General features: G+C 48.3%; 1 protein-coding gene across 1 annotated transcript in view; it reads left to right on the plus strand.

The window, feature by feature from the left end:
• Positions 1–3308: 3308 nt before the first annotated feature.
• The window catches only part of ADRA1D (adrenoceptor alpha 1D), a 50681-nt gene continuing 31555 nt past the window's right edge, over positions 3309–22434 (plus strand). The window contains exon 1 of the mRNA XM_056325287.1: positions 3309–4454. Within this exon, the coding sequence (XP_056181262.1) occupies positions 3488–4454 (967 nt within the window). The 5' untranslated portion in view covers positions 3309–3487. The remainder of the gene's footprint in view (positions 4455–22434) is intronic.

Genomic DNA, 22434 nt, shown 5'->3' on the forward strand with positions numbered 1-22434 from the left:
TCTGTCACAAAAGGGTAAAAGAGGGGGGAAAAGGAGGGAAAAAAGAGGTGTTAACACATCACCAGGGGAAGGAGCTGCACCTCCTTTCAGCTCAAGCTCAACAGATTGGCAGGGTCCCTGGTGCTCACAGATCTCTATGTGTGTTTACTTCAAGCCCTTCAGTTCCTCCACACAGACCTAACCAAAGACTTCTTGGGGTCTAAGTGCATTAGTATAAACCTGTTCCTCATTAGTTTAAATCAGCCATAATAACCCTGGTTTAGACTGAAACAAGGAGACAGATGGAAAGCAATGAGGTAACTGGATCTTAATGAGTTGGTGTTCGCTAGCTGAGCTGTGGTGATGGCATGGGACGTGCTCTCTCCCTGCCCTGGTCGGGAGGGGAAAGGCATCAGTGCAACCTCAAAGGTTTATGCATGGTTGGGGCAGGTCCTGAGCAGCACACCAGGTGGCAGCCCCCAGCCTTACCCCCACCAAAAGGTGCACCTTCAGCTCAGCTATCCCACCCCTGCATCCCATTTGAACCCTGCCATCCATGCCAGCTCAAGCCTCTCAGCAATGTGGACAGGTTGTCTTCAGAGAGATCAGGAGAGGAGGAAAGCTCACCCAGGCAGGGCAAGATGCAGGGCAGGTGCAGTCTTCACCCTAATGACATTTCCTATCATGTCATTTGGGAGCAACTTTCCTTTTCACAGACTCACAGACTGGTTGGGGTTGGAAGGGGCCTCTGGAGATCACCTAGTCCAGCTCTGCCAGAGCAGGTTCCCCTCCAGCCGGCTGCACAGTTGTGTCCAGGCGGGTTTGAATGTCTCCAGGGAAGGAGACCCCACAGCCTCTCTGGGCAGCCTGTGCCAGGGCTCTGCCACCCTCACAGTAAAGTTCTCCCTCACATTCAGATGGAACTGCCTGTGTCGCAGTTTGTGCCCCTTGTCCTGTCGCTGGGCACCACTGGGAAGAGCCTGGCCCCGTCCTGACACTGGCCCTTGAGAAATCTGTAAGCACTTTCTGACCAAAAAGGTGGTTCAAGTCCCACTGCACATGAGCAGCTCAGTCCAGCCTTAACTTTGGAGAAAGGCTCATGTTTTCTTTATCTCTGTATGTCACTGGATAGATTGGATGAGATATATTTATCTGGACAGCAATCTGTGTAGCTGCAAAGATACGGCTACAAAATTCCACGGGTTGAGATCATCTCGTGCTGAGTTTAGCTCCCAGTAAGAAACGATACTTCATTTTGGTAGTTGACATGTTTTCATCAAAACATAAGGAAAATGAGTAATTTGACCTCAAGTGCTGGGTGTTTGGTTTTGTTTTTCTTTAATTCACATTAAAAAAAAAACCCAACCAAAGGGTTTGCTGGATTTTTTTTTTAAGCAAAACCACCTTTTTTTTTTTTTTCTTGTACAGTATTTGTTTCTGTTTGCTTGATTTTTCCAGTTGCTCTACTTTACTTGTTCCCAACAGGGTCAAAAATCCAGCTCTAGGAAGGAGGGGGAAATCTTAAGGAAAAATTCATGAAAGAAGTAAGGAAGACTAAAAATATGTCATTTCCTGCAATGGTTTTCAAGAAAAGTAAAGGACTAAACACACTATTATATTTTCTTGTCCACCGTCATATCCAGTGAATCAACAGATCTCTCATGCTCTGATAGAGCAACAGTTAAACCACCTCACTGTCCACTTGAACTGCCCTTTGAAATAATTTTTTTTTTTTTTAAGAAAGAAAAGTTGAAAAATCATGGATAAACACACTGCAAGGAAATATTTCCTGTGTACAGTAGAAAGGCGCTGAGGGAGAGCGCCTGTTCAACACTGGGGTCAGTCCCCATTGCAATGTATGGAGGCAGGAGGGTAGGGTCACTGGGAGGAAACCAGTGTAAACAGGATCTGCTTTTATCAGTGGGGGGAGGGGGAGGGGGGGGAAAAAAAACCCCACCAAACCACACAACAAACCAGCCCTGTTTAAAATATCTAGAAGTATGTGCCTATATGTTTTAATGACAAGCTGCCGTTTCCAAGTCTTGCAGCAGGGTTAAGTCACAGAGCTCGGCAGAGCTGCCGATCACAGCTGTCCCTGGATGCAGGACACTGATTGTCCCTTCTGCTTTCGGAAGGAACTAGTGAGGGGCAGCCGCGCTTGCAGTCCCAGCAGGGTACCTGGGTAGGAGTGGTAGAGCGGGAGGACCAGGGTTAGCATAGGAAAGATGCTAGCTGGCAGCCCTGGATGCAGGGGTACCTACCAGCCTTCCAGGGCACCCTCCTGGTGTGATAATGGGGGAGACCTGCCAGCCTTGCAGGGCATCCACCTAGCGAGATCATGGGGCTGGGGGGACCTGCCAGCCTTGCAGGGAATCCTCCTAGCGGTCTAATGGGGCTGGGGGGTGGGGGGGGTGGTCCTGCCAGCCGTGCAGGGAATCCCCCTAGTGGGATAATGGGGCTGGTGGGACCTGCCAGCTTTGCGGGGCACCGTCCTGGCGGGACGCTGGCGCCGGGGGGCACGCAGGGCGCAGGGCGGTGGGAAGGGGCAGCCCCAGCCCCGCCGCGCCGGGACCCCGGGGCAGGGGGGACCCGCCGCGCCGCCGGGCAAACCCTGCGCTCTGCTGCCCCCTGGCGGCGTCAGGTGGCGCGGCGGCTGCACCCCCGGGGTACCACCCGACCCCCACCCCGGGGGTGTCTGCACCTCAGCGCTGCGTGCCCCCCCTCCCCCACGAGTGGGTGCCTGCCCGTCCCTGGACATGCCTTCTCCTCCGCAGTGGGTGCCTGCCCCCCAGGTGCGCGCCTGCCCTCTCCCGCTGTTCCTGCTGCCCTCCCGAGTGCCTGCCCCCCACCAGTGGGTGCCGGCCCCCCAAGTGCGTGTTGCCCCCTCCCGCCATCTCGCCTCCCCCCGCCGGGGCTGCCGCCGGCTTCACCCTGCCCCGGGCTCGCCTTGTCCCGCCACGCAGCGCTGCCACCGCCTCCTCCTCCTCCTCCGCCCGCCCTCCCCCCCTCCTCCGGCGGCACCTGACGCGCGGGGTCCCCACACCCCCGGCCCGGCCCCCCTCCCTCCCTCGCCCCTCCCGGCGCTCTCGGTGCGAGCGGGAAGGGAGCGGAGCCGCCGGGCGCTGCCGGCCGCTGCCCAGCGCAGCCCGCGGAGCATGCGAGGGCGGCGGGGGCGCACCCAGCTCGCTGCCCCCCCCGGGCGGGCCGGCGGAGGGGCTGAGCGGCAGCCGGAGCCGGGCGTGGGGAGGGGGGCAGCGCAGCCGGCCGGTGTGAAACGGGCTGGCTGGGGGCGGGGGGGGGGCGAGGAGCCGCGCATCCCGCTGCCCCCCACCCACCACCCACCCACCTACCCATCCATTCATCCATCCCTCCACCCCGGCTGCGGGGACCCAGCGGGGCAGCAAGGTGCGGAGCGAGTCCTGGAGCAGGCTGCAGGGATCATGCCGCGGGGGCTACGCCTCGGCATCGCTTTCTCCTCGCCCTCCATGGAGCCCAGACCTTCTCTACAATGACTTTCCCTGAGCTGAGCAATGGCAGCTTGAGTGGGAACCGGACGGGACAGGGTGGCCAGAGCGGTGCCAACCGGTCCTGGGGGCTGCAAGGTGAGGAGACCCCCCAAGGCAACGGCACCACGCTGACTTTCGCCTTGGATGTGCAGGCGGTGGGCGTTGGGGTCTTCCTGGCCGTCTTCATCCTCTCGGCCATCGTGGGGAACATCCTCGTCATCCTCTCTGTGGCTTGCAACCGGCACCTGCAGACAGTCACCAACTACTTCATTGTCAACCTGGCCATTGCCGACCTGCTGCTCAGCACCACCGTGCTGCCCTTCTCGGCCACCTTGGAGGTGCTAGGCTTCTGGGTGTTTGGGCGCATCTTCTGCAACATCTGGGCAGCGGTGGACGTGCTGTGCTGCTCTGCCTCCATCATGAGCCTGTGCATCATCTCCGTGGACAGGTACATTGGTGTCAAGTACTCCCTTAAGTACCCCACAATCATGACTGAGAGGAAGGCGGGGGTCATCCTCGTGGTGGTCTGGCTCTCCTCCATGGTCATCTCCATTGGGCCACTGCTGGGATGGAAGGAGCCACCACCGCCAGATGAGAGCATCTGTAGCATCACAGAAGAGCCGGGCTATGCCCTGTTTTCCTCCCTCTTCTCCTTCTACCTGCCCCTCATGGTCATCCTGGTGATGTACTTCAGGATCTACGTGGTGGCCAGGCGCACCACACGGAGCTTGGAAGCAGGGGTCAAGAAGGAGAGGAATAAATCCATGGAGGTGGTACTGCGCATCCACTGCCGCAGCGTAATGGAGGAGCCTCTCTCCAGCACTAGGAGCAAGGGGCACAACTTCAGGAGCTCCCTCTCTGTGCGACTCCTCAAGTTCTCCCGTGAGAAAAAAGCAGCCAAGACTCTCGCCATCGTCGTGGGTGTTTTCATCCTCTGCTGGTTCCCCTTCTTCTTCATCCTGCCTTTTGGTAAGTGACACTGTCCCCCATCCCAGCCCATCTGCTTGTGGCTGAACCCCTGGGGAACTGCTTCTTGGGACAAACTTTCAGGACACAACTCCTGCATGGAGGTGAGGAGTAAGTAACTGATAGGTGAATAAACCAGTGATTAATTAATTCAATTAATGAATATTTATTCAATATTTATTAATCAGAATCATATGATCAATCAAAGTAAATAGCAAATGAATAAAATAGCAGGATAATGATTGGTTTAATTAATTCATTCTACATTCAGCAGTTTAATTAATGAAGTTCAGGCTAAGGAGGAAGCAACTCTGTTTCAAACAGGCTGTGATTATGGCACAGTGGTTTCCAAACAGCATTGCCGTCCCCGCCCCCCGCATCCCTTCCTCCCAGTTTGGGGAAGGGCACCTGGACCTGCCCCCGTGGGCCCAGGGCTCCCACTTCTGTTGTGACCTGGAGAAGGTATTGCAGATGAGTGAGGTTTCATCCCCCCCAAGGAGCGTGTCAGAGTCTGAAGCAGAAGTCTTGCAGACTTCCCGGGATGCCATGGTTGTGCAGGGACTTGGAGCAGGACCAGGTCATATCTGCAAGGGTGATGGTCCTCAGTGATTTCCCAGGACTGATCCCCCTCCTTCAGGAGTCGAGCCCTCAGCTCCCAGCCCTGTCACGGTGCCCGTGTCACTGGGTGCTCATTTGGGGTTGTCTGACGAGTTGTGCTCTAAAAGTTTTGGCAAGTTGTTTGCCCGGGTGAAACGGGTGCAGTCCTCTGCGTGCAGAGGAGGCTGCGTGGGCACAGAGCCCACCAGGGAGCGTGATGCCCAAAGCAACGTCCCCTTCCAGCACCAGTGCTACCCGTGGCCATGCAAAACCAGTGCTCCCCATCACCACCTCACGTAACAATGGGCACCCAGCTCAGGGCACCTGATTAAGCTTCTGGAACGGTGTAGCTAAAGCTAAGGGGAGAAAAAGAGATTAAAATAACTCTGAATATTGACGATGGCCTTTGCACAGAGCTCAGCAAAGCAGGGAGGTCTGTCACTCCATCTACTGGGTGGGACCCACGTGTCCCGCAGCCCACTGGGCACTTGGCTTCAACTAACCCTGCAGCCAGGGAAACGCTACAGCTAGTTCTGCACTTTTTCTCAGGATTTTTCAAACCCTCTTGCTTGAAGCTGCCTCTCAAGTCAGTGGAAACAGCATCGTGACCACAGGACAGATTTTGATCTGGTGAGGTTTTGATCTCCCTCCAGCACTGTGTCCCCCCCTGGGAACAGCTGGAGCCCAAGGCTGACACATAATTGAGGCCACTCAGTCCCCACCTGCCCTTCAGCAGGATAATTCACCGGAAGCGGTGGGAGCTGAGGTGTCCCTCGGGTGGTCTCACCATGCTGCTGTCTTGTGCCTCTTTGCTTCAGTCTCTCTCTCTGGGTGCGGGTGGTATTTGGTGTGTTTGTCTCTGCACTTCGTAGGGCTGAAATTGCTGCTGTGAAGAGTTTTCATCCTGCGTGAGCTTGGGAGTTCGTGGTATAACTCAGGCAGGGAGCAGTAAGGCTGCAGTGAACTTTTCTTGCTACAAGACCCAGGATGAATTATCCTGCCTGCCTGTGCCTCAGTTTCTCCTTAATTGACCGGGTGCATTGGGGGATTTTTGTAGCCTGCAAATAAATAGTTCGGGAATTGTGGGGCTGGCAAGATGCCAGTTCCCAAAGGCTGAGCCCCCATCTGATACTCGTCAATCAGCAGGGTAGAAACCAGCTCCAAACCTCATTCAAACCTTTACACCTGGCAGCTCATGAAGCTGGGAGTTGGGATCCTGTTCCTCTGAGTGATCCCCAGTACTTGGAAACAGAGAGCGAACAGAGGCAAATACTTTTCAGTAGCAAAAAATATTTTATTTTGTTGTGCCTTCTCTGTCCTCCCTTGAAACCCTTGAACCAGCTTCTCCACTGACGTGCATCACCACCCTTGCAGTGAAGTCAAGGGAGATACACTGATTTACACCGGTTAAAAAACCAAACTTCGTTCTTTAAGTACCTCCCATGATCCCATTTGCTTCCTCCAAGCACACAACTTGCCAAGTCCTTTATAAACATGGCTTTGATCTTTACTTCCTGCTGTATTATATGTATAATATAAACACAGCAAAAGTTCATTTATTTTATGATGACAAAATATGCTGCCTTTGATTTCAGCCCCCCTTTTATTAATTGCAATTTCCTACTCAAATTTGAGAATCATTCAATGCTATCTAGAAGGAGAACAGAAACTCCTGCAAGATCTAATCTCTGAGTTTACAGCTCAGGAGACATGTCTGAAACTCGGAGAAATCAGCAAAGTTCACTTTAAATCCACAAACTGCAACATGGCAGGGCCAATTCTCCTTGAAAAGATCGTAAATGATTAAGTAGAATGGCTTTTTTATTTGCTTGTTAGACAAACTTAGGAGAAATAAATTGGGGGCAACTGGAAATGATATTGATACTCATTTTAAATGAAAATGAAACACTCATGGGAAACAAAATTCACTTTCAATTGAAGTGAAACTTATTGTTTCAATTTGAGTGGAACACTATTAACAAATGAGTACTCAGATACATTTCCAAATGAACTGTCACATTAAAATGAAATAAGTGCTCTATTTCCTTCTGAAAATATTGAAGTGTTTTGACTTTTTTCTTTTTTTTCTATTTGACGTGAATTTGCAAGAAGTTGTCATTGACTTACGCTGTTGACTGACTGCTGTCTGGTTATACTTTTTAGGGATAAGTAAATTTGTCAGCTGAAAAAACACTCCCAGCTCTACTTAGTATTTGCTTAGCAATCAGAAACTTCTGTCCTGGCTGTCACCAGGCTCCGTATGAGGCTGCACACGTCCTTGCAACTCTCTGCAACACAGTTTCCACATCAGTTATGCAGAAGCAATATTTATCACAACAGTGTTGGGAAGCAAAAATAACCAATAATTTTAAATAACAGGACCTATGCATGTGCCAAATGTTGTCAGCTGTTTTCTCCACACTTGAATAATCTACAGATTCTTCTTTAAATTGGTGCAAACTTCCCAATACCTCTACAGTCTACTTATCAGCTGAGTAACGTGGCTCATTCCTGTGTTTGTGATACACATCCCCAAGCACAGGATGCCATCACCAGGAGTTTTAACACAATTAACAGTTTCTGTGGTTAATGAGACTTTTTAAGCAGCTGGTTGTTCAACAAGAGATGAAATCCTAATTACCCACACAACTCTTGTGTGGGTTGTATCTTTTGCTGGGTGTGCGGTAGAGCTCTACTGAGCTGCTTTGTTAGGGGATCCTGGGTGGTGGTTGTGTGGTTGATGCCAGGGTTCCTCTTCCCTTAGCAAAGACCTGTCAAGAGAACAGTAACTGGAGGCTTCTCAGAGATGTGAACCAGGAGTTTAAGGGTGTTCTGTAGGACAGGATTCATCTCCCTTTGGTTGTCTCAGGCACCTGTGCCTTCGTCTCAGCTAGTTACAGCATCATGAAGATGCTAGTTGGAAGGGACCTCTGAAGGTCCATCTCCCTCTCTGAGCAACATCAGTAAAAGATCAATCCATCGTATTCACCCAGAGTGCCCTTTATTCTTCTGAGGGGAGTGCCAGAAGGTGTGACTCACATGACCTGTTTTGGACATCCACCTTAGGATGAGATGAATTGCAGTGTCAATCTGCCTCTTCCCCTCCCCTGACTACAAAAGCAGTCAGGGGCCACTAACCCCGCTGATGGTGTCTGCACTGCAGCTATTTGCAAAGAGGTGGGGTGTATCCTAGTTTGAATATTATTTTTTTTTTTAAGTTTAATAGAAGCAAGATGCCTGAGTGAGAGAAAGCTGAGCCTTATGTCAGCTCCATCTTTTATTAGAGACAGAGAATAGACAAAATCTCTCTTAAGTCACACAACCATTCAGGCTTCACTGGCACTTCTGCTAATGGAAACCCCTCCTAGAAGTTAGGTGCTGGCTTCATCCTTGCAGGTGGGCAGCTATGCAACAGGTCAGGAACCAGAATCCCCTATACAACACCTACAGATAGGTAGTGACCTGCTTCCTCAAACCTGATCCAGGAGGAAGGAAATAATAGGAGGAGGGATGGAGCCCTGCTCCCCATCTACTCTTCAGTGGCTGGGGAGCGTGCAAAGACAATGTGGGACCCCAGATGGGCCCGTCTCAGGATTGGAGGCAAAGGCCTTCTCCATCACCACCCTAGAAGCATCTTAAGAGGAAACAACCAACCCTTGGGGTCAGGGCCAGCACCCAGGATGGTGATGTACACATCTCAATGTCCCTTGTTTTTAAGAAGCATAGTCTAGTCTGGGTGGTGGGCTCCCATGTTTGTTATCCTTTGGATTTGGTTAGAAATCAAGACTGGTGTGAGAAAGGCACAGCAGCACCCAGAGCTGGTGCCACACATGGATGAAGGCCATAACCCAGGCTCCCTTCACGCTGTCCCTCCAGCAGCAGCAGGTTACCCAGATAAGGAATGACTTCAGGGATCCCTCAGTGTAAGCAAAACCTTCCATGTTCATGGTCTTATGTTTGCCTTGGGGTGGTGACTTGCCTGTGTTTGCAGTGGAAGCCAATACACATTTTTAAGAAAGTGTATTATTTAAGATTTATAAGAAAAATATTTTATTAATACTTTTAAGAAAAACAGTGTACTAGCTTTTTTACTTTCATCTGGAAGGAAAGGCAGCTGCTACACAAACCAGGCTCAGAAAGGTCTCCTTCAAACAAACAAACAAAAAAATGATAATTCTTGTAGAATTTTTTTTGACAGGGCAGAAGTCCTTTCACAAAGCATTTTGCAGAAGGCAGGCTCACAGAGGCACAGCAGTGCTGTCACTTGTGAAATAAACAATGGGGCAGATAACATAGGTAGAAACACATTTCAGATGAGACCAAGTCTGTTCTGGTAGAAGTGGAGAATCTAATTCTGGTAGAAGAGCATTTAGCATGTTTTCCTAAGACAAAAAGGTCTTATGTCATTGCCCTGAGCCTGTGTGCATGTCAGCCTTTCCCCACCACTTGATGGATCGTGTCATCAATCTCAATTACATCTGAGAAAGTGCTAAAAGTCCACAGTATACAAAGTTCCTATAAAAATGGGCAGATGGGTAAAGGAGTGGGAACTTTCATACTCTCCATCACAGAAGGAAGGTTGCAGAGTGAGCTCAGCCACTGGTTAGACATCAGAAAATACCCACTAAAAATCCACCATGAGACACAATTCCACAGAAAACCAAACTTATTTAGTTGTGTTGTGTACAGAAGGACCCAATCAAAAGTGTGATTTAAAAAGAGGAATGAAAGATAGGCCATTCAATTACTTGGATTGTCAGAGAAGTCTCATGTATGTCCTGAAATTTTCTGAGTTATGGTGGAAGTGGCAGAATTGGCATGGAAAAGGAATGGTCAGCTGCTTTGAAACAATTAGCTATGGCCCAGAGCATCAAATCTAACTAGAAGAAGAGCAATGGCAATGAACTATTCCATCTGCCACACGTCCTCTATTGATCCTAGTCCACAGGAACTATACATTCATTAAAAATGCCAGCAGACACAGACACGGAGTCTCAAAAGCTGCTAGGTACCAGGCTCTGGTTTGATTTATTGGACGTCATCCAGGCAAGAGGCAAAATTCTTCTCGTCTTCTTTGCACCACAGGATGTTTCCATCAAATGGGCTTATGCCAAATTAGCATCAATTCATTAAATCGTAAAGGATGGATGGGTCTTCCAGTCCATCTCCTTTTCTCAGGGAAAGAACACTTGGCCCCAAATCATTCCTGACCTGTTTTTCAAGATTGTTCTTAAAGCATTGCAGTGAGGGCAAAACCATTTCTTTCCTGGGCAAACCATACTGTTTCTTAAGCAGCCCTCAAATGTGATTTCTGCTTCTCTTTTTCCAGTTCAGAGGGTCTGCAATAGCGTTAGGGATGTGCTACAGCCTACTAGAATGTCATGCCTAGGGCACGATAGCAGGGATGCATGTGGTGGGCATGTCACAGGGAGTCATCTGCGTTAGTTGTGTCTGACTAGAGATAACACTGTGGAAAAGCAACCTGGGAGCTGGGTTTCTTTCCAGGGAGAACATGTTGACATCCTGCAGAAGGACGCAGGAGAGAATTACAAGTAGGCACATGGGTAGTGACCCTGTGAGTGAATTGTGTAGCTAAAGCATGTGACAGTGTTGATTGACTCCTTGTGCCCTAGTGCAGAAGCCACCACAGTGTAGAACAACAGGGAAACGTTCTACATGTGTTTGGAGGTAGCCAGCAGAAAATGATTATTTGGAGCCTAAGTGAATGCATGTGGTTCCTTCCTTACCTTGTGCAGAAAGCCAGAGACCGATGGAGAGGTTTAGAACAATTTTGCTGTTACAAAAGATGCTACGTTCGAGACCTCAGATGACCATTTGGGCACCCAGGTTTGAACATGCACTTTGCCTCTGCCTGGCCAAAATAATGCGGTGTTCCATGGAAGTGACTGGGAACAGGACCCAGGTCTCCCATGACCTATGTACGGGATTACTCTGCTTCCAGTCCACCCACTGCCCAACCAAATAAAACTATTTAAAGCCAAATGTCTGTTTTTGTACTGCAGTGTCTTGACGCATCTGGAGGGAGTTGCTATAATGGATGTACGACAAACAGGAAAAAAATAGATCTTGAAAAACTTAAAACTACTGTGATTCAGTGGGCAAAATGTTATAAAATCTCTCAACAGGAGTTTTGGAACCAATACCAAAATACGCCATATAACATTAAATGAATCTATATTAAGCCGGGTCTGACGGTTTTATTATATTTGCACACAGAAAACTTTGTCCTGGATATTCTGGGAAGGAGTTTTTAATTAGCTTGATATATCATCATTAATTTATATTTGGATAAATATTTGCTCATAAATTCTAATAATCTGGTTAATGAGATGTAATGAAGATTGAGTGGAAGAGGGGGGGGGATGCTCTTTGGTATGGTTATGAAAGGTGGTTGCTTAATCTCTTGCTACCAGATTTCTTTTAATGGGTTTTGCCACAGCAAACAGCATGAACCAGGTACTAGCAACTGTGTCATGTTAGCAAGGAAAGGCTTCGTGCTACCTGTAGGGTTTTAATTAGGAGTGTGCTCACTTTAGTGAGTACATACAGCACTTTGCTCAAGGCTCTTCAGAAAATGAGTTTATTTCCTTGGGAAAGCAACCTGAATTATCTTCCGATTGACCAATGAGGATTATCACTTGATGTGTTTGCTGTGCTGTGTTCTAGGTAGGGCTGAGAGTACCTATTATGAGACCCTTCTGGAATAAAATCCCAGTTGCTGGTTTCAATTGTTATCTATTAGGTAAAGTTTTCCATCCTGCATCTTTGTAATGGACTGAATTTGTTCTGCCAAATGCGAGTTGCCATGAGATAGCCATACCTGACAAAGATGACAGGAAAAAACACAGCATTCAGCTCCTAAAAGAAGTGTGATGGGGGCAACCTTGAGTTTAAAAAGCTCTGGGAATACCATGTGTCAGAGCAAAAACTTGGCATGCTGCTCCATTGGGGTTGGGCTTTGTGTCAGGGCAGGGAATTAGACAAAGCTGGCCCAATATGGCCAACATCTGTGAAAAAAAAGCACATTTCTGAGGTGTTGAGGATGCACATCTTAGCAAGACTGGAGCTTGCTGGGGGAGGGCTTTTGAAAGCAACGACTTGATGGTGTGTAATGGGCGTGACTGCTCCTCTGCGGTCCCCTGGACTGCTGTTACACACTGCTCCCATCTTCTCCAGTGTAAAGACAGTCCCTGGCATTGGATGCCAATAGTAGATGGGTCTTCAGCCAGTTGCTCTTCAGCTTTCTACATAACCAACAATGAAAAACAGGTATTTTGAGGCTGCAGTTGGCCTCGTCCTAATATTTCTATCTAAACCAGCCAGATGAGTCAAACTCCAAAAGCACCAGTGTCTCCTCCTCTCTGGGGAAGGCCAAAGATCACGAGTTCCAAGGGACACAATAAACATTTAAACTAGGTGAGATGAATCTTGCTGGAAGCCTAATACAGGACTAGCTTTGCCAAAGTCCAGAACACTTCTAGCTGGAGCTGGAGCTGATGGGAGTTACGCTTTAAGACACCAAAGGCTCAGGAATCTACGCTCAGAACAGGCATATTTTGGCATTGCTTTGTAAATGGGATGGTCAAATGGCTCTAAAGCATCTTTTTCTCCTTGAAGAGCCGTGGAAAGAAGAATATATTTGTTGGCAAAATGTTTGGCCATAACTGAGCTAAGTACCTTCAGATATCCATGAGGAAACAAATAGTTCTGTTGTCAGAGCGGAGCTCTGTTTGTGCTCTGTGGGTTTGTGAAGTGTGGAGTCACATACTGACCAGTGAGGAGATGCTGAACAGCTCAGCTGAGCTGCTGTTTAACTGAGCGCCCACCTTTCCTCACAGCTGGCATGGCAGGGACACTGCAGAGGCAACATAGCATGAACCTGGAATTAAACTCCTTAAATGTAAGAAACCAAAGTTTCGCAAATGTGATTTTCACTGTGACCTTGTTGATCTTTTGAGTCCTTTGCAGCGTCCTTAGTGTTCGTTTAGCAGGTTTATGCTATAGGATACAAGCTGTGTTTTGTCTGCAAGGTATTGTTTTGTGTGTTCAGCAGAGAGCAGTGGTAGAGTTAAACGAGGCAATGTTTAACACATAACCCACTTTCGAAGTAAAGTGTGTGACAATTTCTTAAAATATTTGTTCTCTGTATGAGAAAATACATTTTTACAACAGCTGAAGCCCAGAAACAGCAGTTGCAAAGGCTGTGGCTGATGCACCACATTTTCAGCAATCATCTTTCCATGGACACTGGTGGGATTTTGAGTGGTGCTTGCAGCGACAGCTACTCTTTAATATAACCTCCTAAATTCAAGTGGCTGATGGGGACAGGAGCTGCCTGAGGAGATAGGATTTTTCTTTGAAATCTCTCTTTCCACATAAATTCAGTTCAGGAAAATATGGTTCTACCCCTGGATACTTCTGTACGGTGCATGGCACTATTGGACAGATGTTTTCCCTGTCTCTTACCCTTATCACCCTTCACATGGTGATGGAAGTCTGCATTTCCTGGTATAGCCCACGTTTCCCACTAAACCAAGAAACAAGTGCTAGTCAATGTTGCATCACAGGTTATACCATCCCCCAGACAAGTTAAAAGCAATGGGAAAGCAACTGAACTGCAACTCTCAGAAAAATGACATTGTCATTGACAACAGAAAATATTTCAGGGTTTGGCTGTTTGGTGTTTGGGCAAAACAAGGCTGAAAAGATCTTCTGGCATGAAATGTGTGTAGTGAAAAATCCAGTTTTCCAACTAACAGATGTTTAGACATTTTTGACCAACCCAGGTTGGTCCCTTTCCTTAATCTTTTTACACACGAAGTTTAGAAGTCCGCCTAAGGTATCTAGCTTTGAAGGTACAAAGCAGTGTTTTTTCTCCATCATTCCTTATAGAATAACTTGACGCTTCTTGTGTTGAGTTGGTCCTCTGGAAGTTGTGAATCAGGTTTGCCGTCTGAGCAGACCTTTTCCCAGGAAAGCCTGGTACTAACAATGCTTTGTAAAGGTGGTTTTCTGCTCTGTGTTGTGAACTAATTGCCTCCTTTCCTTGTCATGTGATAAGGAGGCAAGGCTAAGTGTGGTCTCATAACCCTGGGATTGTCATTTGCTTTCGCTTGGGTTGTCATCAAGGACCATCTGTTGCATGCATCAACCCAAAAGAGTTCTTCTGAGGATATCCAAGGTTTTCTTCCTCTGTGCATTGGCTGCTAAATGGTGGTGCAGGCATTGGTGACTTTTGCTGATGGGCGAGGTCCTAGAGGAGGATGGATGCTGTAAAGTTCAAGGTGTTGCTTTTTCACTCTTCACAGGAGGTGCTACATCAGGATTACCACTATGGCTATATCCACTAGAAAAATGAAGAAGAAAAAATGGGAAGAAAACCGTGCACTTTCACCAGCAAAGTAGTGCAGAGTGACTCACATCCACATAACTCAGGGCTAGTCCTCTCTAGAGACTTGCACATCCACATCAACACAGGGTCTTCTCCACATTTTACAAGGTGTCTCAGTGGCTCTGAGGCTTAATTACTATTTTGAGCCATTTGTAGTGCAAAAAGGTCTGCAATAACATACCAGTTGTTGGCAACCTGTCAAAAAAGGATTTAGGTAATCCAAGTCTTTCAGGCAGACCTCACATACGGGACCCGTCCAGCCCTCTCACCCACCAGGTTACTATGGAGCACCTGCTGGGTGATAGCTCCCAGTGGGCAAGGTCATCTCTTTGGAGTATGTGACAGCACTCATCTCTCCCTCACATAGGACCTCTTGAATGGGACCGTGGGGTCAGAGACAGGCAACCCTCTACAGCTATGGTGGAGCCCTTCATGGATGGTAGCTTGTTTCTATGCAAAATCTGTGATGAGAGGCAAGGAAAGTAGTTGGAGATCTGGAAGGCACAGTAAGAGATGAGGAGGGAGGGCAGGAGTCTTGGGGTGTGGTGAGGCTAACTAGGTGCCAGGAAGGCTGGACTGGGATCCCTTCTTATCTCCAGCAGCCCTGAGGTGGTAAAGCTTTGAGGTTCCCTGAGGTGACCACACAACAGAGGGTTTGCAGAGCCCCAAAACAGAACCATCAGCTCTGTCTCCTAATGCTCAAACTGACAAAAGTGTTTCCAAGAGCCAAACATGTTTTACGGTCTTGTTTTTGTTTACTCACCTGCTCTTAAGTTCATTGCAGCTGAAAGGGTTTGGGGATTTAGGAGTGAAGGTGGTTCATGAGGAATAGCTTCAGCTTAAAGTTCAGCAGCTGGCTGCTTTCACAAGGGAGCTGCTTTCAGATTCGGCAGTTAATTGCCATTCTTATTTGCTGTAAATACTTCCTTTAAAATGCCATTAGGAACACAGTGACGAGCTCTTCCTTCTGAAGGCTTTCCCTTTACAAGCACTTTCCATCCAAAGACCTTTTAGCCATTCACACCTATACCTGAACACACACCCCCAAACATCCTCATCATCCTCCTTCCTCCAAAGCAAATTCCAGCCACTGCAAGGCAAAAATGAACTCTCTGTTGTATGAACAAAATATGCAAAAAATGTATGCAACAAATGAAGTTGATTTGTTGTATCAATTATCTGCTGCCTGGGCTGGTGAAGAAACCTCCCTGAATGGCAGAGGTAGCATTCACATCTTCCCACACAATGTGCATTGGGGACACGCTTCCCGCAGCAGTGCCAGCTCCGTAGCTCAAAGGACTAAATAGTAAGAAGGGACACACACACAAATGTCACCAGGGAGGGAGATAACCCATCTATTTCCACACTGTTTGTCATCACTTTTTGGCTAAGGAAACTGAGGTATCACCAACATACCTGTAGTCACACGGTAGCCCTCCAGTATGGCTAACACATCAGCAACTTCTGCCTATCCTTGCCCTGTTTCGGTGCTGTATAAAGCTGTCACATGGAAACAGAAGACTCCACTTCTCCCCACAGTGTAATTTATGGGTGCAATCAGACCAGGGATGGATTTACTGGAGTGGCTGGAACAGGATATGGCTTTTTAGCTACCCCTAATGAATAGTCTTTCTCTAAGAGGGCTCCTTAGCTAATGCATTTGGAGCCGAGCCAGAGAACCACCAGCTCTGGTGGCAGAATACCAGCTGCCAGCTCGCTAAAGAGAGGGCATTTCCTCCTCCTGTGAAGTTTCCAACCTGAAACAATTCACAACTCAGTCGTTAAGGCGCCCTGAAATGCAACTTTTTTTTTTATCCCCTCCAGTAGCTGAAAAAAAACCACCAGCTGCAAGGGATTCTTGCTGGGAGAAATCCCTTCCCCAGACAATTCCAAGCCGCCTTTCTCATTGCTCACAGTAGGAACAATGATGGCACTCAGTAAAGGAAGAGGGGCAGGAGACAGCAAGGACTGGGCTGGCTCCAGCCAGCTCTCTCCAACACATATCTGCCCAAGAAGAGTGCCTGGAGCACTGTGAACATGAGGTGGTTGGTGCCACCTGGGTTCAGGACCTGGAATCTTCTGTCCTGCAGTTTGCTTATTTATCACACTTCATGGGATCTGTGTTTCCCCCAGTGAGTCAAAGGCTAGAGCAAATCGCAGGCATTACCTCACCTGATGTCCTGAATTAAAGAACTCCTGCCTGCCCTCCCCTGCAAGACTGTTGCAAGGTTGCAAGTGCTGCAAATCCTCCAAAAAGATGTCCATGATGGGGGAAAAAAAACAAAACCATAAGGAAGCCCTGCAAGAGATCAACCATGCAAGGATCAATTAACGCAGGCACTGAGCGGGGGACAGCCCCCCCTACGAAAGGCTGCCCCAGCCTTTGCTGGAAGGGCTCTGCTGGGTCTTGGCCCAGGTCTTCTGCCACAGAGCAGAGCTTTGCCAAAGCATCGAGATGGGGAAAAGGTAACAAAGAAATTTGTTTAGAGGGAAGTTCATATCCTAAGCCAAAACCTGATGATTGTAGTATAGAGGCAATGAGGAATAGGGATATCTTCACTGCAGGGTGCTCTTTTCTTGTGTCAATGAGCCAAGAGGGGGTTAGGGCAAGCTAACTGGGAAAGGGATGGGAGCCCCCCCCGTGGCAGGAGGATGGTCTGGCGCCAGGCATTGCCACCGCAGGACGGCCCAAGGGAAGGAGGTGAACGCACAGTAGGCTCATGCCACATCTCATCCCTGGCTGTTTTCCAGCAGCAGATTTCCGCAGACCAGCCTCACAAACTGCTGAGATACAGCCCACGGACAAAGACAGGGATTGTGGAGGGCACCAGCCCTAAACCCCAGGGACTCAGCGCCACTTTCAAGCCCCTAGGTGACCAGATGAAGCTGACAGTGATGGGATTTCTTGCCCTGGGTGAGACCACTCTCACCTGAGTCCTGGGCAGGGGACCTGACACGTGTATTCCCACCCCAGTTGTGTTTTCAGGAATCCAGTTTGGAAGGGCATGGAACACAAGCACATGCACAACACAACAGTGGAGACACCATCAGCTGCTCACCAACCTGCTCTGAGCAGAGACAGGAGAGGACTTGGCTTCATAGCAGCCTCCAGCTCTTGAACCTCTGCCTTAAAGCCAAGTTCTCTAGGAGACACTTGTCAAACTACACCAGGAAAGTTTTTCAGCCATGGGCTATTTCTGTTCCCAGGGTCCCTTCCACAGGAATTATCTGGAAAGCTGTGAAGATACATTGTGAAGCTGAGCTGGCGGCCAGCCACGGGCTTGTCTGCCTCCCTCAACATTGCACTCAGGCTGGGGATCTGGGGAAACAAAACAGAATGACTTCACGTCACCAGGTTTGCTTTCCGTGTACTCCTGGCTCAGCGATGAGTATGCAGAGACAGAGGAAGAAGCAGTAAAGCACAGAGTTTTCCAAACCTTGCATCTCTCCTTTCTTCTACCTTGCCAAAACAGAGCTATTTGGGATTAATCACATTGTGCTTCCCTTCCAGAGACACCACACGGTTACAGCACTTCAGGGATCTCTGCAGGATGATCTGTCTGAGAGCCTTAATGATGCACAAGCCCATTAGTCATGTGCTTCAGCCCCTTTTGTGTCAGGTGCTGTACAAACAGTAACGCTATTTCTAGCCCAGAGGAGCTCAAAGTAGTGGATCCAGATGGATGTGGGAGGCAGGAAAGCACCCAGTGGTGTCTGCATGCAAGGAGACTGCTGTTTTGCTGGCATTCAGGCAAAGGAGCAGGAAATAGTGGTGTGGGTATTGGTGGATAGCTGCTGCTGTCCTAGGAAAGCAACAGAGGAGAAGGCACCAATTCCCATCGCATCTGATCACCTCCTTGGCCATCATCCTCCCTGGGTCCCCTTCCCTGAATACCTCCTTACCAGTGCCTCCCCTCTCATCCATGACTCTGGTAAACAAGGCATATAATAATTCTTATAAAACACTAATTTCTGGTTTGCAGGTAGACAAAGAGATGAGGGGTAGGACCAGATTCACATGTGAAGGCTTCTATGTATAGTTGTCTACAGGTAGGTGGTCTGCATGTGAGCTGGGTGTCTCAGCTCCCATTATTGCCCATGTCTAGAGAGCTGTATTGCTAACCAGACTTTGATTGCAATTTACTTCCCTAAGATATGCCCGGTACTGTCCAAGATCCCCTAAGATAGATGAAGGAACTGTATGTGGTTTTTGGTTGCAAGACAGGACCTAGAGAAGCCCTGTGCTCTTCTGGAGGGACATCCAGACATCAGGAGGAATCCCAGGGCATTTATCTCCAGTCATACCAGACACGTAGGCAACCTCAGGGTCTACTTTGAATTGTACCCTGGATTGCCTTCCCAAGAAATTAAAAAGAAAACCAGACACCATTGTGGAAAATACTTGTGCTAACCTGCCCACACAAACGTTTCTTTCTCTATCCCATAAACTGCAGTGTAGGTCGTGCCCTGAAGTTTGGTGTCTTGGTGTGTTAATACCTTTCCGGCAGATGCACCCTTCCACAGGCTAATTCTGAAGCTGTGTCCTGAAAATAAAAATAAAGAGGTGACTACTTCTTCCTCAGATGGCCTATGAGGGATCAGTCTGGCTTCCTTTACATTGCTGTCGAGTGTTAAAGAGCTCACCTAATGCTTCAGTGCAAGAATAGTAAGAAATATATGGAAAAGTCTTTGAAAGAAGGGCTTAATCTTTGCTGACTGGCAAAGATAGAGAGGAAGAGTCTTCTAAGTGACTTTACTCATCTGACCTACCTGTTTCTCCATTAGGCTTCATCACTTGGCACATTTATCTAGGCAAGTAGGACCCAGCTGGCCAAATAGATGAAAAACATGGAGTTACCTGCCAGTGGTAGGTTTGGCCTCTCCATTTAGGACATGTAGTGATAGTAAAGCTGTTGGATAGGGGGGTGGTGTGCACGAAGCTTGTCCCATCACAGCTTTAGGTCTCTGGCCACCTGCTAGTCCTGAGGTGTGAGAACTGGCTCAGAAACACTCCACATGACACACCTGATGCACAGACTCTTCTTGGGCTTCAGTAACATCCCTTGCTGACCCCAGCAGGCAGTGTGGCTACTGGGCTTCTACAGGACAGATCCATGAACTTCCCACAAAGGTCAGGGAAATCAGGACATGGGCCGTTTCATTTTCCTGCTGCAGTTTCAGGGCAAGGGAAAGTATTTGCCTTCAAAACAAAACTATCCCAAGTGTCCGAGGCTGTTTGAGCCAAAGGCAGCTGGGGTTGGGGGCTGAGTGAAGATTGTTTACATTGAAAGTGGCCATCAGCCTGTCAGGATTTATTCCACACATTCAGCTGGAAAAGGTCTGTTCCTTCTTTCTCTGTCTTCTCACAGCACACCTATCAGCATGCACTTAGAGAAACTGCAGATGATTAAATTAGCAGTCTAATGTATGGAACAAAAATAATTTGCTCCAAACCCAAGCATTTACGGCTCAAAGCAGAACTGGGTGACTCACAGCAGAATCCAGACAAGCCATTGGAGAGCAACGTAGCCAGAAATATGATCACGTCTGCCATCCCACCAAGTGCATTGGCAGTCCCTCAAGGACCTACTTCCTTCATAGCTCTTCTTCTTCTCCCTGTCTCTCCTCCTCCCTGCACCCCTCTGTGGCTCTGATGGGCAAATACGACAGGCAGCCGTCACCACATGGAAAAGGAGTAGCTGTCACTGCCTGATCCCGTTCAAAATCACTTGAGCTTCATGTGTGTCCCAGCCTCTGACCCTCTGCTGCCTGTGCCTTTGGGAGGGCCATTTTGGATCTTATTGCATTCAACTCAGAAACTTTATTGTTTGCAGTGGGAACATATCCGTGCCTCATTTGCAATCATTTAGTTTTGTGTCCATATCATCTTCTTCCTTAAGCAGCTATAATCTTTCTTTGGTGTTCACCCTCCTGGCAGAAAGCTGGTCAGAGGTCTTCTTCCCCTGTAGCCTCTTTTTGCTGCATTGAACAAGCAAAAAGTCATCCCACCTAATGAAATCCCTTTTGCCTTTTTATCATCCATATTCCTCCACTGCTTCATGTGGATTTACTCCCCTTTAGAATATCACTGATGGTTTAGATACTTTGGGAGACCAACCTTCTACGTTACACTCAAACTTTTGAAGCTGCACCAAACAAATGGGTGTCTGGGCAAGCAGTGCTTTCTGGTAATCCTGATGATGCTAGTAACAACGGTAGTGGCAGGTCCACCTGGAGAAGAGATGGAGAAGGCAACCACTTGCACTGTGTTGGCGCGTGTCCCATGTGATTGCCACCGTGCAACCTATGCAGCTTGGTGCTCTGGCTTTTGTGTCAGCGCTAGGTTTGGACTCAGAATTCTGAGCCATACCACAGAGATGTCCAAGGAAGAATGTCTAAAAGAATAAATGAATGTTACCTGCCATGTCCAAGTGCATGCTCAGGATTGCACCAGAGGGTTTACTTCATAAGTCCATCTTTTTCACTGCCATTTTGCTTTCTAAGGGACTTTCCAAAGGACCTTCCTTCCAAGCTCAGTTGGAAACAGCTCCCCATGTTACTGGAAGGGGTGTACCTCGAAGCTGCGAGGTCCCCATCAGCCACTGCTGAAATGTGGATTAAGAAATGCTGCTCCATTGCCAAACATGAGTCATCCTGCCTCTCAAACGCTTGCTCATGGTCACCATGGTGACTGGGTCAAGCACCTCAGAAAAATGATCTGGGAAAGTCCATTTTTCTTTCTCTCTATTTATTTCTTGTCATTGCCTGCCTCTCACCCTTCTCCTTCTCCAGCCCAGGAGTGACTTGCACTTCCAAGGATAAAGCTTGCAGGGGACCAAGGAGACTTTATTTTATTCCAAACTGCAATCATCAAGGAGGCAATTCTACCACACGCACTTGAAAAAGGTGTCACAGTCTGTGAAAAATCACTTTGTGAAGAAAGAGACAGAAGGATTGGGCCAGCTAAAGGTGGTGTCAGGACCTGGATCCCCCCCTCCTTTCCTATCAAATATTCCATCAGTAAAGTTCTCAGGTGGACAGGAATTGGAAGTTAGCCTGGGCTACGGTAAAGCAGGCTCTCTTCAATACAGGTGATCGTGCATTGTACCTCCACCAGTGCTCAGCACTCAGCACCCATGAAAAATAAAACACCTTTGCACCAGCCACAGGAGCAATGGATCTCAAGGTTAGAAATTCCCTTGGATGAAAAATTTAGTAACCTCTTCCCTTGGCTAGCCCTTTGTTTATGCTTAGCCATGCTGTTCCGTCCTCTCCCATCCACACTACCCAAAATTTCCCCTGGGACCCACCTGTCTTTGCAAGCACCTCCCAGTCCCTCAGGCAGGGGGCTTTGCTCTTCTCCCTCCTCCCCTTCAATAGCCTCTGTTTCTTGGTGTCAGAAAAAGTCCTACTTAGGGGTCTGGCAGGCACCCAGGCATTGGCCTGGACATCTTCAATGGCTCTGCAAAGTAAGACACTGAATTTAGGTGTCTGCACTTGGGTCACCACTGAAGTCCCCACTGTTGTCACCCTGATACAGATCCTTGTACCCAGAGCTTGTTTCCTTCCTTCACAAGGTTGAATCCTTCCTTATTTAGTGGCTGTTGGTCTCCATCCTACTCAGAAAGCCTCTCTTAACCAGCTCTGATGGTGTTAGGCTTGTCACTCAAAAAAGCTGCAGCATTAGCAAGATTTCCCTGGATTTCATCCTCTCCTGGGTTGTCATTATTGCCTGTTTCTCCGATTCATTCCCTAGACAAAACAGAAACACTAGGGCAGGGTTTGATAGGTGAACTGCAGTGGGTTTTGGCAGAAGCCACCAAGGCTGATGTCAGTACTAAGCTGTAGCTCTGCCTCTATGACACTGAATGTTGGTAAGGAGCAGAAAGCATCCCATTAGACAGATGCTTCCATTAAATATGTGATTGCCTACAAAATCATGCAGAAAAGGCTTTCAAATCAAAAGCAAACCGA

Source organism: Falco biarmicus, chromosome 1, assembly GCF_023638135.1.
Source record: "Falco biarmicus isolate bFalBia1 chromosome 1, bFalBia1.pri, whole genome shotgun sequence".
In the NCBI taxonomy this organism is placed as follows: Eukaryota; Metazoa; Chordata; class Aves; order Falconiformes; family Falconidae; genus Falco; species Falco biarmicus.